Genomic DNA, 17,177 nt, shown 5'->3' with positions numbered 1-17,177 from the left:
CATATCCTTTGGAAAGGGGATAAGATGTCTAGGGGCGGAATACTCCTTTAAGGACCTGTCCAGTATTAGAGCCTATGGCTGGCCAGGCATGCTTTGCACTTCTTTAAAGAATGGTGTCCTGCATTTTTATTGTGGGGGAAAATGGTATACTGATGTATGTCAGGCCAGTTATAACTTATGGACACATTCAGTATGGGGAGAGCTTTGTGGTGTGAACATGTGCCCAGCTATGATTACAACCTAAATGCTTGTGACTGTTATGACTAAAGCGAGAACACTGCCAAAAGACGGTAAATGACAGGTTGCTCATCTGACCAATTTAGGTGACTAATCTCTGAGAAATAGCAATTACCATTGTTTCCCCAGAAATAAGCATAGGCTGCAGTCATCTGGTTATGCTCCATTGCATAGAGATAATCACGCATGACTGCTCTGCTGCACAGATCTAGACAATTGTTGTGAGTAAATAGCTTTTTGGTGATACCTAGTATAAATGTATTCTGTAATCTGGATAATACTTTATTTTAGCCTCTAGAGGGCATTATAAACCAAGGGAAGTTTTTTTTTTTTTTTTTTTACTAAAAGCAGCTTAAGGCTTGGCGTACTTATTTACGTAGTGGCGGCAAAATGTACTACACTGTAAGACTGGATGCCTGGTTCTCTATTGGATAATGCAGACTCTAGACATTATAATTTGTATGAGTATTAAAAGCACAAGGTTACGTCACTCTAAGGTGATCCCTAATATTCTTAATTCAAATATTCTTAATAAGAAGCTGGGGGGCACATTATTCCTTAAATATACACCTATGCAGCTTCAGAACCTAAGGTGGAGAAACAATGCATTCCTATACACCTAAGTTGCTGGTACACTATTCCTATAATAAACACCTACATAGCTGCACAACCTCAGTTGGTGGTACATTATTCCTATAATACGCATATACGCAGCGCAGAACCTAAGGTGGAGATACATTATTCCTATAATACACACCTATGCAGCTGCAGAACCGAAGTTGGGGGTACATTATTCCTATAATATGCACCTACGCAGCTGCACAGGAGAAGGAATTGCCTGAAAGGTGATCTGATGCAGACTTCTATGAAGGTAGGGATAAGCAGCACCCATCTAACACCACTTGTCTCTGTGTAATCCTCTGGTTCTGACATCAGATTATTATTTTTTTTTTACGGATTTGTCAATGAAAACATTCAATAAACATATATTAGAAGCAGAATATCAAATATGTAAAAAAAAAAAAAAAAAAAAAAATATATATATATATATACATCTCTATAGCAATTCTTCTTAAAGAACACAGTTGAACTAGAAGGATTTTACCAGCCCATAGGAAGTACAAGAGTTAAATAGAGGGATAAGGGCTGAGATTGATTTCATAGTTACAGTTTATTTAGTATGGATTTTTCTAAGAAAGCAAGGTTTATTGAAGTAGCAGAACAAATGTAGTACTGTATATATATAACATAAAAGTCTGCAAACATACTGTACCAAACAATAATGACATTCTAATAAGAAATCATATGGCTCTAAACACATGACATTGCTTGATCTGTTGACGTTGCTATTTGTTGTCACATTTAAGTTGTCGGTTGGGTTCAAAAGATCACATCTTACATGAAATTTCATGCATTGCTGTCATAAAAAAAAAAAAACTTTAAAAAATTAGAAAATTTAAAAGAAGATTAGATCGTACCGGGTCCCAGTCCTGAGACCCGCTGCGCACTTCACCAGCTTATAACTTACAATACCAGCACGTCTCAGGAATTATCTAAACTTTTGACAAGTCTGAGGCCCATTGCTAGTCAGAGTTCTCCTTTAAAGGAGTTGTCCAACCCTTAACATATGATACCATGATCATGGGGGTCCAACTGCTGGGAACCCTTGCAATCTGGACAAAGGGGTCCTAAGTCTCCTGTTGACATCGAGTCCATTCCATTCCAACTGGAGACCCCTTTCTTTAGATAGCAGGGAAGGGGTATCAGCAGTCGGATCCCCACAACCATACACTTATCCCAATGTGACCAATGAATCTCTCATTTGATACAGCTTATGCAAATAGTTAATCCTAACATATTTGTGAGACCTCGGTGTATGCTGATATGGCAATGTAATGTACTAAACAGTTTTGCAAGTTAACTCACACTACCCCATACACAGACTTACAGCATTAGTACAGGATAACAGCTTCAAAATCCTTAGTATATGTTTATATGTATAGTTCATTGCGTTTTGCTTTTTTATGTTAATTTGGTCTCCAATGACAGAAATTGGATTATCCTCGGATCTCAGAAACTAGCAAAGGCTGAAAAACTCACTTTTTAACCCTGGCCAAGAACATCAGAAGTGATAAGACAAACAGAACAATCTATTATCGCGTGTATAGCGCCATTGTACTCTCGCCAGAGTTCAAAGCGAGTCCTTTCACTTGAACTGCTTCCTAGAGTGCTTTGCATCCATGTCCATGTTTCCATGGAGAGCCTAATGTTCTTCTGGAGTGAACCATGGGACTTGCATTAGTTATGCCCTATAACTTCTTCTTTTATTTAAATTTTTGGAAAGAACTTTTTCATTCTTAGAAGTATACTAGAAGTCAATCATATGATAGACGAATACTTGTTTACACGAGACGAAATGTAGTGAAATATCAGGGTAAAACATGGAGCAAAAAAGGTCAAGAAATATATGGCCGCATACTCATATCGCTGTTTTTGGGAGCAGTAAAAATTGGGAAAATGGGAATTATACCATTTTGTGAGTTAAATATCAGTGTTAATCTGCATGAAGCTGGCTGTACTATATGCTTGTAGGTAAATATAGATTTGTGTCCTGGTAATCCCCACTCATTCACACACTGTCACATGGTAGAACAATAGAAGCGAGTATATCATTAGTAGCATTGTGTTAATTTATGTATAATAATTGGCTAGTCAGGATACAAATTGCCTTCAGCGTATAGGGGGGGGGGGGGGTGCGCTTATTAATGGAATGTTTACATTGATTTGGATATATTACTAGGTTATTTGTCAAGAATTATAATGGTCTTCTAGGTTTACAGTAATTTCAGTTCCAAGTTTTTGATATGAAGCAGTTTTTTTCATTCTTAGTAAATTGTCCTTTATATGTAGCATTTATAGCTTCCTCTTTTTGATGCAGAGCTCAAACGGAGGGGAGATTACAGTATTGCATTCCGACACCAAACATGACGGCTCAGTTGTTGGTTTGTTCAACCTACAATAAAGTAGTTCTGTTTATAATGTGCCTCCATTACTCTAGGCAGTGGTGTATGAGTGCGGAGCGATCAGGGCACATTACAAGCGGAACTACCGTATTTTTCGCCCTATAGGACGCACCGGCATATAAGACGCACCCAATTTTAAAGGTGCAAAATCTAGAAAAAAAAGATTCTGCACCCAACAGTAATCTTCAACCTGCGGACCTCCAGATGTTGCAAAACTACAACTCCCAGCATGCCCGGACAGCTGTTGGCTGTCCGGGCATGCTGGGAGTTGTAGTTTTGCAACATCTGGAGGGCCGCAGGTTGAAGACCACTGGATAGGAGGAAGTACTCACGTGTCCCCGCCGCTCCGGACCCATCACCACTGCCCTGGATGTCGCTCCATCGCTGTCGCCACGTCCCCGTGGTGTCCCCGACGCTCCGGACGTCTTCTTCCCCGGGATCCACGCTCTCCATCGCAGTCATCACGTCGCCGTCATCACGTCGCTACGCACACCGCTCCTATTGGATGACGGGACGGCGTGCGTGATGACGTCGAAGGAGAGTGCTGGCCATGCAGGGGATCCCGGCACGGAGCAGACACCGAGGAGGCAGGTAAGGTCCCTCCCAGTGTCCTGTAAGCTGTTAGGGACGCAGCGGCAGTCCCGAACAGCCCGACTTTCGCTTCAGACGCGGCGGTCAGCTTTGATCGCCACGTCTGAAGGGTTAATACAGGGCATCACTGCGATCGGTGATATCCTGTATTAGCCGGGGGTCCCGGCCGTTGATGGCCGCAGGGACTGACACGATAGGTGTGTATTCGCTGTATAAGATGCACCATCAACTTCCCCCCCCCCCCCAGTTTTGGGGAAGAAAAAGTGCATCTTATACGGCAAAAAATACGGTACTTTTTAAAAAAAAAAAAACAAAGCCGTCAGATTTGGTTTTGGACTTTATTTGTTTTGTTCACGTCTATATAGCTATGCATAGTTGAATGATAAATTCCTGGCCGCACCCGATAACAACTTGTTTGCAAACTATCTGATATAGAGATTCCAATTTTTGCACAATTTCAGCCTTGAAATTGAAGCAGGCCAATGCCTTCATAAATTAACATACCATCGGAATGTTCACAGCTTAAGACTTTTTTTTCGTGGCGGGTTGTTCCATTATGAGTGATGTTGTTCTTATAAGAACATCTATTGCACTATGGGAGAGATATATGAAGAATGGCATTTTACATGCTGTTCTAAATTAAAGAAATGCTGGATTAAGATGGGTCAGCTGTATTAACAGCCTTATGCCATCTTTGACTGTCTGTGCGCCATCAGACTGAAATCTGCACCAGCTTTAAGTTAGCTATTAATTTACACCAATGTCTGGGGTAATTATAGTAAATCTGCCAGGGCATTGGAAGCCATCCACCCTCCTTGCTAGCCCAGCCACAACAGTAGGGTCTTAATAAAGACAGAGCATTGGCAACAGGGCAATCTTTAATTACATTTGGACCCTGGGCAAGTATTTTTGGGGCCCTCCCAGCATACAATCACATGCTGCATCCTAACACTTGTATATCCCATAAAATATATTTTGATACATTGTGTCATATCCCGTTATTCCTCCTGGAAATGTATTTCTTTTGTCAAAGGGTTGTGTCCCTATACAGTCTGACAGTGTCCAGTTAGTGCTGACAGTATTGGACATTTTTGGACCCTCATTTCTGCAGCCCTCTCCATCCTTTATACTATAGCAAAATAAATAAATACAGCTCCTATACCCTTAAATAAATACAGAGCTACCTGATGTCCTAACGAAATAGAGTACCTTTACAGACCCTAGACCTGACCCCCAGACTTAACCCTTAAGGATTGCAGTCCCTTAAATTCAGACCTCCCCTCTGACCAATCAGCCACAAAAGTCATACCTATGGTAGTCATGGCAGCCCTTGGTTAAGAAACATGGCAGCATATTCGCTATGATGCCTGGTGACTTTCCCGACCAACATTATAGCATCAGTAATTCCCTTTTCCCACATATTTCAATAATAACTCAAAGTGGGCAGGATCATGAGGGAGATTTCAGTTTGGTACCTCTCCCCCAAGCCAAACCATAGGTGTGATGACCTGAAGTGATATTTGTCAGTCATCAGACCTGTAGGTCATGTACCCCTGTGAAACCGGCCTAACTCCATGTACTGCACCCTTCCAGCTTTTGGAACGGTACTTTAACACATACTGTCCCCCAGCCAACCAGGCCATCCACAACCTCCTTCAACAAACAGTCCCATGTAAATACCATTTCTCCCCTCAGGCCCTCCAACATAGAGTCCAATGAATAGCATCACTCCCCAATATACAGGCCCATGTGAATAGCATCGCTCCCCAACATATAGGCCCATGTTGAATAGCATCGCTCCCCAACATAAAGGCCCATGTGAATACCATCACTTCCCAACATACAGGTCCATGGTGAATAGCATAACTCCCCAACATACAGGCCCATGTGAATAGCATAACTCCCCAACATACAGGGCCACATGAATAGCATAACTCCCCAACATATACAGGGCCACGTGAAAAGCATAACTCCCCAACATACGGGCCATGTGAAAAGCATTACTCCGCAGCATACAGGGCCACGTGAAAAGCATAACTCCCCTACATACGGGCCATGTGAATTGCATGACTCCCCAACATACAGGGCCACGTGAATTACATAACTCCCCAACATACAGGCCCATGGGAATAGCATAACTCCCCAACATACGGGCCATGTAAATTGCATAACTCCCCAACATTCAGGCCATGTGAATAGCATCGCTCCCCAACATACAGGGCCACATGAAAAGCATAACTCCCCAACATACGGGCCATGTGAAAAGCATAACTCCCCACATACAGGGCCATGAGAATAGCATAACTCCCCAACATACAGGGCCACGTGAATAGCATAACTCCCCAACATACAGGGCCACGTGAATTGCATAACTTCCCAACATACAGGCCATGTGAATAGCATCGCTCCCCAACATACAGGGCCACGTGAATTGCATAACTCCCCAAACATACGGGCCCATGTGACTAGCATAACTCCCCAACATACGGACCATGTGAATAGCATCCCTCCACAACATACAGGGCCACGTGAAAAGCATAACTCCCCAACATACAGGGCCATGTGAATAGCATAACTCCCCAACCATGTGAATAGCATAACTCCCCAACATACGGGCCATGTGAATAGCATTGCTCCCCAACATACAGGTCCATATGAATATCATTACTCCCTTTAGACTCCCCAACACACAGTCCCATGTAAATTAAATTACTCCCTTTAAATTATTCCCAGGTTTGCCAATACACAGTCCGATGTAAATACCTTAGTACCCTCCCTTTAGGCTCCCCAACATACTGTTCCATGCAAATTACATAACCCTCTTCAGGCCCACCAACATACAATCCCATGTAAATGCCATCACTCCTTTCCCCGCAGGCTAACTAACATACAGTCCCATGTAAATAATGTCACCCACCAGCCCACACCACTTACACTTTCTGCACATTGCAGTACCATACAGCAGGCTATTGGCTGCAACAAAGAGCGCATGCAATTGCACAGTTAACACTTTGGGTTTCTCATCCTGGTTCTAATCCTGGGAAATGTGCAGAGGACCAACATTCCTATAATTGGTTGGACCCCAGCCAAACATTTTATGGTACATCCTATGAATATGTTGTTAAAATTATTTTTGAGAAAACACAAATATCAGCCCTGGTCTCCAAATAATTATACAACTACTATATATTTGACACCAGGGCAAATAAGTATATGTATATAGCTAACAGGTACTGTAATACCTATAGCTCCCAGTAGCTGAGGAGCCACTTATTGTTGGTCACTCAAGTGTGCATAAGGAGTGACATGATGCCACATCGTTCTAGCCTTCAGGTTACCTTAGTCAGACCTCTGCTGGGCATTGATGGCATATCTCAGTGATAAATTACTGATATCACCCCTATATTCTAGTTCTGTCCTCCTGCTGGTTCTTGGCACAGTATTTATAACTGTGACAGAAATACTTTAAGCACACAAGCTTTCTGTGCCTTCTAATGCATAATTTTGACTTGGGTCATAGACAAAGTGTCTTCGCTCACCATCTTTTCTTGTGTGCCGTGTTGCAGACTTATCACTTTCTGTTTGAATAGCTGTGTGATTGCAGATGTTCCTTCGCAACTCAAGCAAATAGTTGAAAGAACATTCTGAATGGTTCCCATATAATACCCAGATCAATGCCAATCAGCACTTCTTGTTGGAAATACAGATTTAAAGTATTTTCTTGTACAAAGTGCATTCCTGTCAGAACTTATAGGAACACTTGAGATTATGTATGTACTGTGTATATATGTATGTGTGTGTATATGTATGTATATATATATATATATATATATATATATATATATATATATATATATTATGCACAACACACACACACAGTCTGTGGGGATGTATTCTCTATCTCTATCATTTTAAGGAGTTGAGTCTCTGGTCTCTGCTGGTCCAGTATCTCTCACTCCAAGTGATCCGCTTTTATAGCCAGTGAAAGACAATTTGTAATCCATAGCAAGTCAATGTATGATACATATAATAAAGAAAGAAAAAACACTGCAGCGGCGCTTCCACCCAATAATGGTCCAAAGAGTCGTGGGTAATAGGTTCCAAAAGCTCCTTTATTGAAAGCTTGCAATAAAACCATAAAAGTATTGTATACAACAGCAGGCAGGCAAAACGCGTTTTGGGAGGATAATCTTCCTTTGTCAATTGCAGGTAAAAAGTCATATACATAAGGAGGAGATAAGGGGGGTTTAACCCCTTAAAGGAGTACTCTGGGGCAGAGTATTCCTGCTCCGTCCTGAACGGGCTGCAAAAAAAATGAAAATAAACCATCTCTCACCTTCCTGGGTTCCCGCGGAGCGCCACTACAGCTGATCGGTCCTCCGATCCATCTCCTTCCTACTTCCGTGTGAATGAAGCATCACATGGTGCTCAGCCTATCACCGGCCGCTCGCTGGCTGTGATGCGAGTGCAGGAGATGCGCTCGCTTCATTCCCGGCGGGTCCTCAGGTGCCGTGATCAATACAGATCAGCCAAGATGACAGACGGAGGTCCCCTCACCTGCCTCCGTCCGTCTCCCGGGTTCTTCTGCACTGATCTGCCTTCCAGCAGACCAGAGCAGAAGATCACCGATAATACTGATCAGTGCTATGCCCTATGCATAGCAATGAACAGTATTAGCAATCTAATGATTGATATATATAGTCCCCTATGGGGACTAAAAAAGTGTAAAATAAATGTAAAAAAAAAGGTTACATTTTTTTTTTTTTTTAAATCCCTCCCCCCCAATAAAGTTTTAAATCACCCTTTTTCCCCATATTAATACATAGAAGCATAAAAAAAAGATAAATAAAAAACTTATTTGGTATTGTTGCGTGCGTAAATGTCCGAACTATAAAAATATAGTGTTAATGATCCCCTACGGCGAACGGCATAAATGTAAAAAAAAAAAAAAAAAGTAATAGAAATTCAGCTTTTTTTGTCACATCAAACTGCAAAAAATTGTAATAAGTGATCAAAAAGTCACATATACGCAAGTCTGGTACCAAAACAAACTAGAGATCATGTTGCAAAAAATGAGCAATCACACATCCCTGAATACAGAAAAATTAGAAAGTTATAGGTAGTCAAAAAAGGGCAATTTTAAACATACTGATTTTGTAAAAAAAAGTTTGAGATTTTTTTAAAAGCAGTACAGTTACAGAAATTTATGTAACCATGGGTATAATTTTAATCGTGCTGGTCCAGAGAATAAAGAAAACATATATTTTTACCATAAAGTGTACAGCATGAAAACTAAACCCCACAAATTAGTAAAATAATGATTTTCGTTAATATTTCCTTATACCCAAAACATTTTTGGGGGTTTACCATACATTTTAGGGTAAAATGAGTGATGTTGTTACAAAGTACAACTGGTCACACAAAAAACAAGCCCTCATATGGGTCTGGGAATGGAAATATAAAAGAGTTAAGAATTTTAGAAGGCGAGGAGGAAAAAAACGCAAAAATAAAATTGGCTGTGTCCGTAAGGTGAAAATGGGCTGAGGCGTTAAGGGGTTAAATACAGAAAAAAATTGCACCAAAAAGTACAGAAGTGACGTCATGAATTCGCATGTATGCAAATAAAGAACAGTGAAATGGACCTATTTATAAAGGAAGGTCAAATACGCACAGAATAAAGCAGAGTCTGTGGTGTAGTGAAGAAACTTCATTCATCTCATTGGTCGGTGTCAGAGGCTGGTGGCCAATCAGGAATCACGTAAGGCCTCTTATGGATTGTACAGTGCTGCTTGGAAGCACTCAGAATATCCTTGGAGATAAATGACCAATCAGAGCAAGTCGTATTAATACTGTGGCCAATCAGGAGGCGACTATGGTGCTAATGCTGTGTGGTAGTGCAGGAAGCTTGAATGGAGATGGGCGACCAATCAGGATGAGTATGAGGATATCCTTATTGGTCATCCATCTCCATTCAAGCTTCCCACACTACCACACAGCATTAGGACCATAGTCACCTCCTGATTGGCCACAGTATTAATACGACTTGCTCTGATTGGCCATTTATCTCCAAGGATATTCTGGGTGCTTCCAAGCATACAATTCATACGGGGTGATACCCCACTCCTGATTTGCCACCAGCCTCTGACACCGACCAATGAGATGTGTGAAGTTTCTCCACTACACCACGGACTCTGCTAATTGGCCAGCTGCTGTCACATGACCTGTTTGAAACCTGAACAGAGCTCTCTACTACCACACTGACGTCATCCCCGTACAGGCGAGTGATTGGCTATTTTATACTGACTCCCTGATTGGTCCATTCACCTTCGTAGCGTGTTTATTTAAAGACTATTAATGTATTCACTGACTTTCTACCTTACCCTGTACTATACCTGTGATTTATTCTGTGGATATTTGACCTTCCTTTATAAATAGGTCAATTTCACTGTTCTTTATTTGCATATGTGCAAATTCATGATGTCACTTCTGTACTTTTTGGTGCCATTTTTTTTCTGTATTTAAACCCCCCTTATCCCCTCCTCATGTATACGACTTTTTACCTGCAATTGACAAAGGGAGATTACCCTCCAGAAACACGTTTTGCCTGCCTGCTGTTGTGTACAATACTTTTATGGTTTTATTGCAAGCTTTCAATAAAGGAGCTTTTGGAGCCTATTACCCACAACTCTTTGGACCATTATTGGGTGGAAGCACCGCTGTAGTGGTTTTTCTTTATTCATTCTATGAATCTACTATGGACCTCTGCCAAGGTTCCGTCCTCACCACTGCTGGCCTGCATACCTCCCACCTCTCTGACGTCACTACTAGTGATAATGCTCCTCGCAGAGGAACTCTACACGGACACGCCTGCTCCAACCTCCTTTTGCTCTTCTCTACTACCAATTTATGATACAGTGTTTGCTGCTGAGTGACTGCAGGTTTTCCCTAATTAAAGGACTCTGTTCATACAGGTTCAGGTTTTTATTGCAATGAAGGAATACGAAGCCAGGAATGGATTTAAAAAAGGCCAACTGTTCATATGTCCCGTTTCCTCTATTTCTGATGTGTTCATCGATTTGCATTCTATAATTGTAATTAAAACCTTGAACGTGCGAACGCACCCATAACAAAAAAAACCTTACCCCTGAATTATAGTAGTCAGTAAATAGGATAGAATACACTATTTCCTAATCTGTAATTTTTATCTTTCTTCTCACTTGCATTCCCCACTGTAAGCATAATGTTAATAGGACATGGGCTGCATGGTAATGCATAGAGTGGATGGCTAAAGTTAGATTACCATATATCAGATTTTCCTGATGAATTTGATACCATCTACAGCCCAAAATTGCATTGGCTTTTGGCAGACTTTCATTATTTTCTACTAACCAATGTTTTAGAGCCAAGTATGAAAACGCTGCATATGATGTCACAAGGGGTGTGTGACCGTGACGTCAAGACCATTGCCGGCAAAACCCAGCATTTGCTTAAAACGCGGGGGGCCCCAGCAGCGAGACCCCCGCGTTCTGAACAGATGGCGGGTTTCTGTAGCAGTGGTTGTGCTGTCACGGCCACACACCCCTTGTGACATCACACCACGCCCCCTCCATTCATGTCTATGGGAGGAGGCATGTATTTGTGGGCTTAAAGCGGAGGAATGTAAGGGAGTAGAAAGATGAAAGTTCATGGTTTAGAATTAGCACCTTGTAAGCCATTTACTGATCACTGTGGTTAAGGGGAAATCTGTCACCTAGAAATCCTCCATATAAATGGTAACCGTAAAGGTAGCTGTAGTTTGTGGCCCCAATACTGAAAATAATGATGTGCCCAAGGCTGCAATGCCTCTCCCTGCTCGCTTATACTACCCTCTCTTATGATTGACAGCTAGGGCTCTCAGAGCAATGACGGCGCATGCGCAGTGAAGCCATCACTGTAAACTCACCACGCATGTGCTGCAATATGGAAGACAAGTGCAAACACTAGATTTTGTCAGGGCTCTGAGCCCTCGCTTGCAATCAAAAAGGAGAAGTTGTGGAAGCAAAGAGAGAGAGCATTGCAGCCTGGACCTTGACACACCTTTTCAACTCTTAAAGGGGTACTCCACTGGAAAACATTTTATTTTTAAATCAACTGGTGCCAGAAAGTTAAACAGACTTGTAAATTACTTCTATTAAAACATCTTAATCCTTCCAGTACTTATCAGTTGCTGTCCATGTCAGGAACTGTCCACAGCAGGAGAGGTTTGCTATGGGGATTTGCTCCTACTCTGGAAAGTTCCTGACAGGCATCAGTAGAGAGCACTGTGGGCAGGTAGAAAGGAAATTCAAAAAGAAAAGAACATTCTGTTACTTACAGCAACTGATAAGTACTGGAAGGATTAAGATTTTTTTTAATAGAAGTCATTCACAAATCTGTTTTAACTTTCTGGCAACAGTTGATTTAAAAAAATATATATATTTTTTCCACTGGAGTACCCCTTTAAGACTGGCAAATAAAATAATTTTATATTGGCATTGGGAACACAGACAAGCTAATTGAACAGGTACTTTAATTCTCATTGTTACTAGTGCTACGTTACCATGCTTCAAGTTATATGAAGGATTTCTAGCTGACAGATTTTCCTAAACTTCAATGGGGAAGTCAAAATCCACAAAATAGCTGTGTTACAGATTGAATCTACCGCACACAACTGCAAATTTCAAAAATATTGTGGGAAACTCTCACCAAAATCTCACAATTTGGTGGACAAAAGATGTTGAAAATCCACTGCCTGTGACCTTACATTAAAGGGGTTATCCATGAAAAAACTTTTTTATTATATATAGATATCAACTGGCTCCAGTAAGTTAAACAGATTTGTAAATTACTTCTATTAAAAAATCTTAATCCTTTCAGTACTTATGAGCTTCTGAAGTTTAAGTTCTTTTCTGTCTAAGTAATCTCTGATGACACATGTCTCGGGAACCGCCCAGTTTAGAAGAGGTTTGCTATGGGAATTTGCTTCTAAACTGGGCGGTTCCCGAGACACGTGTCATCAGAGATTACTTAGACAGAAAAGAACAACCTTAACTTCAGAAGCTCATAAGTACTGAAAGAATTAAGATTATTTAATAGAAGTAATTTACAAATCTGTTTAACTTTCTGGAGCCAGTTGATATATATATATATATATATATATATATATATATAAAAAAAGTTTTATCCTGGAATACCCCTTTAAGTGTAGATTTCCAAAGCAGCAGGCCTCCATTATAATGTAATAGATAGGGATCCTGAGCGGAGGATATGATCTCTATAGACCCTACTAGGACATAAGAACAAAGGTTGTTCTGGGAGGACCCCAATAATTGACACAGATCCAAATATTACATAGAGCACCTTTTGTAAAATGTGTTTCCAGTTTCAATTGATCAAATACAGAAGTCCCTCTATCCAGACTATGTCATACGCAAGTAACACTCATTAGGGCTATTACGGAGAGATGTTTGTGTGTAACTTCAGCACACAATAATATATTGGTTTAGTTGTTTGACATTTCCATCTGGAGAGAGGAAGAAAAAAATCCCTGAAAACCGACCACTGGTTAATTAGGTAACCATAGCAACTGGCATCGCTAGAACAAAGGAAACAAATCATTCCGAAGCGGGCTTAGCAATGAGATCCCGGTAAAGGCTCATCCATCACATCAGGCGCACGGAAAATTTTTGAATCCTAAAGGGACTCTGTGTATTTATTCACCCAGACGTTTGCAGGAAGGTATTATTGCGCACTTAATAATACTGCAATCTTTATTTCATTTACATGGATGTTTAATTTCTTTAATCCTTCCCTTCACTTATTGGAAACCATTTGAAAAAGACAAATCTAATTTTTTTATAGTGTAAAGTAATGAAGTGTTACCTACAAATAGTAGCAAAAAAATTTTTAGAACTGCATGCCCAAACAGGGTTTGCCCCTTTCAACATTTCATGTTAATAAGCTAATTTCAGGATATCTGAAAAGGGAGGTGACGGCGCTCCGTGGTGTGATAAAAGAGGATTGCGTGGAAATTTAAAAAAATGAAAGTCGTACACCTGATGAAGTTGTGTACCCACATACACAACAATGGTGAGCATATAATATAGAAGTGTCCGCAGCCCTCCGGTCAATAATGGTAGTCGGGAGAAGGAAGTTCAGGAGAGATGCCGGCTCAACGTGGAGCAGGACACAAGCAGCAAGTAAGTAAAAGCCAAGATGTTTAATTTCCCAGAATGCAACACGTTTCACTGCCTCAGCAGCTTCATCAGGCATCGCCTGATGAAGCTGCTGAGGCAGTGAAACGCGTTGCATTCTGGGAAATAAAACATCTTGGCTTTTACTTACTTGCTTCTTGTGTCCTGCGCCACGTAGAGCAGACGTCTCTCCTGAAGCTTCCTTCTCCCAAATTTCAGGATATGACTGCCGTCAATTCTCCACTTAGAGAAAAAAATGTGGTGCCCAAGAGGAGGATTGGTGTAGTAGTCCCTGTTGCAGAGTCTTTTGTAGTGCCATGTGTTACAGGGTGGATCTGGTTAACCAGATGGGTCCCCTTGTGAGCCGGTGTAACTTTTGTACTGGGAGGGTCCTTGGGCCTGTGAAACACTTGGTGTGGTGACTGGAGTTGGTGGTTACATTTAAAGTATTGAACGGGTTAAAATTCAGTTTGTCTGATCCTTATTACCAGTACAAACATTGGGAGGTTTTTAGCATTACAGTGAAAGCTGGAATCTATTATTCAGTGAACAGTTTTAAAGGATTACAGATAGGGGTTAAAAGTCACCGCTGCAGTTCAAGTCTTCCTAGCTGGTAAGTCTAGTAATCTATTACAGCATAGGCAAATCAGACAATCGCCATTAACTGTTTCTGAGCTGCAGTACTTCAAAGGTACCCATCACAACATTATGGCATTGAAATAATGTGACTAGCTAGGTTACGTTCCTCACATTTTGACATGTTGGGAACATGTCTGCTGAAATGTTCTATTTATCTATGACCTGATGAATTATGGGAAACAATAAATTCAAACTTCTAGGCAGATCTCCTTCTTTCTTGCATCTGTGTGGAGGAAGGATAACTGGTATGGAAACCACAATACTATATTTTACCATATTTCTAGCTCTTCAGAATCTTAGCCCTAGACCCAAACATGTCCTTGGGGCATTTCATTCTGCACATAAGAGTTCCTAATGTGTTGACCTGACACATTACTTATGGGTAAAACTGTCGGTCACTTAAAAATCTTCTTGTGGGTCAAGTGATTTTATTGTTCTGAAAAAGTTAGTGTATCTGTCAGACCCCCCCCCCCCCAAAAAAAAAAAAAAAACATTCTCTGTACCTAATCCGGACCATGTACATCTAATTTTTATAACTCTATCATCTATATTTTTTTTATAAAAATGTCTCTTTTCATTAGCTCAGTGTTAGAAATCCTCTCGAGAGAAGGGGGCATGTCCCTCCCTTGTGGTGGTGGGAGGTGATCGGTGATTCTGTTCATGAAGCCTTGTCCATGAGTCATCTCTTGTCCATGACTCATGGACAAGCCTGCTGCTGCTGTAAGACTGGTTTATGTTCCTGTAGGTATGGGGACACCTAGTGGTGGGATTTTCAGCAGCTGTTTTTTGTTATGTTTTTTCATAAAAATTCTAATTTTTTTAAACACCCATATTAAAAAAGTCTTTAATTTTCATCAGTTACAACATTTAAAAAGTTTTGGGATCTGACAGTCCCCATTTAATGTGAAGCATGAATATAATAATGACAATATGGTATAAAAAGGTACAATAAAAAAGTTGTATGTAAGGTGAAAGGTGGTATCAGCTGTTGTCATGTCCTTTTTCTTAACTTTGTCCCTAACCTGTCTTAAGATTCCTTTCAGTCCTTCTTGTTACAGCTGTATAATGTTGCCGAATATTCAATCTTTTTCTGTTTAACTGCAGCACAAACCCCTCTCTGCCCATGGGCAGCACCAAAGCCCCGAACCCTTAAATCCTCAAAGTTGTCTTTCAGAACAATCTCTCTGTTGCGTCTTACTGTATGTGGTCTGTCTAACTTGCATAATGTTCCACTGTTTGTTCTCTTATTTACTTTAGCTGTGAAGTTCTTCTCTTCACTCTTAATGTTGTTTCTTTCTGATTTGCCTTTACTCTGTCTGTTTGTGATTTCAGTGGACTTCTCTGTGTCAAAAATCTACTTTTAGAAGCAGAGACTATTTAGGAGCCATGAAGGTACCCCCCTCATGTCGCAGGAAGGTGTAGTGAGTCAGAAACACTCACACATTCTGCATGTTTCTGACAAGTCAACTCATAAGCATCATTGTTGCCTACTGACACATTAAAACAATCAGATCATTATATGGATTGTTCTACTACTAATAGGCCATTCACAGCCTCAAGAAGACCATTTATGAAGCTGATCCAGGGTGAAAATAAGCCAATCTTCTTTTCAGATCCTTTCCTCTTTTGTTTGATGTCTCCATGTTGATTTTTTTTTCCTTTTTCTTGTTGTCGGGCATTTACTGTTTTTGTTCAGTTTTTGTTTATTTTGCTATTTGTTCTCTTCTGTTATTATGTTCCCTTCTCCTCCTCTTCCTGAAATACTTATTGCAATTTCTGCAATATAAAATGAACAAGTTATAAGGGCTATGTAAAAAAATAAAATAAAATACAAAGGTTTTGAATCCCTCTCAAATAGACTGTGTCCACAGACGGGGAATATATGGCGGACCACTTAGTTGTGGGTAAAAACCATGGGGGAGATTTATCAAAACCCGTGTAGAGGAGGAGTGGTGCAGTTGACCATAGCAACCAATCAGATTTCTTCTTTCATTTAAGACAGGACTCTTTAAAAATGAAATAAGGAATCTAATTGGTTGCTATGGGCAACTGCACCACTTTTCCTCTACACAGGTTTTGATTAATCTCCCTTCATATGATTACAATTATGGCCCTAATTTACTAAGAGTGTTGTGTAGGTTTCTTTGTGGGTTTTAATTCCCTACAATTTTCCACGGTATTTACTAAGGTTTCCCTACAGTTTCCACTTTCTCTACACTTTGCTTTTTTTACACCTGCTCTGATCTGTCTGGTTTTCCTCAGCTCAAATCCACCACATTTTCTGTGGAAACCTCAGTAAATATGTAGGGATTTTGTGAAAATGTCGGGAATACGCCCCTTTTCAGTGACCATGCCCCCCTTTTCCCAACAGACACTCCCGTTTTTTGGGTTTTCTTAGCAAAATGGAGAGTTAGTTGGGGTATTTTCAATTCAGGCGCAATTTCAGGTGCAAATTCAGACGCAGACAGAATTTCGG

The 17,177-nt window shown here is 40.6% G+C and overlaps 1 protein-coding gene across 4 annotated transcripts in view; it reads left to right on the top strand.

Annotated features, from left to right (window-relative positions):
• PLCH2 (phospholipase C eta 2) overlaps window positions 1-17,177 on the top strand; it is a 768,337-nt gene that overhangs the window by 731,280 nt on the left and 19,880 nt on the right. For all 4 annotated transcript variants that reach the window (XM_056543367.1, XM_056543369.1, XM_056543368.1 and 1 more), the window contains one exon: window positions 16,034-16,093. In XM_056543367.1, coding sequence (XP_056399342.1) covers window positions 16,034-16,093 — 60 coding nt within the window. The remainder of the gene's footprint in view (window positions 1-16,033; window positions 16,094-17,177) is intronic.

The sequence above is a fragment of the Hyla sarda genome, chromosome 10, assembly GCF_029499605.1.
Source record: "Hyla sarda isolate aHylSar1 chromosome 10, aHylSar1.hap1, whole genome shotgun sequence".
Taxonomy (NCBI): domain Eukaryota; kingdom Metazoa; phylum Chordata; class Amphibia; order Anura; family Hylidae; genus Hyla; species Hyla sarda.
Note: the sequence above shows the minus strand (reverse complement) of the source record. Positions and strands in the feature narration are given on the sequence as shown.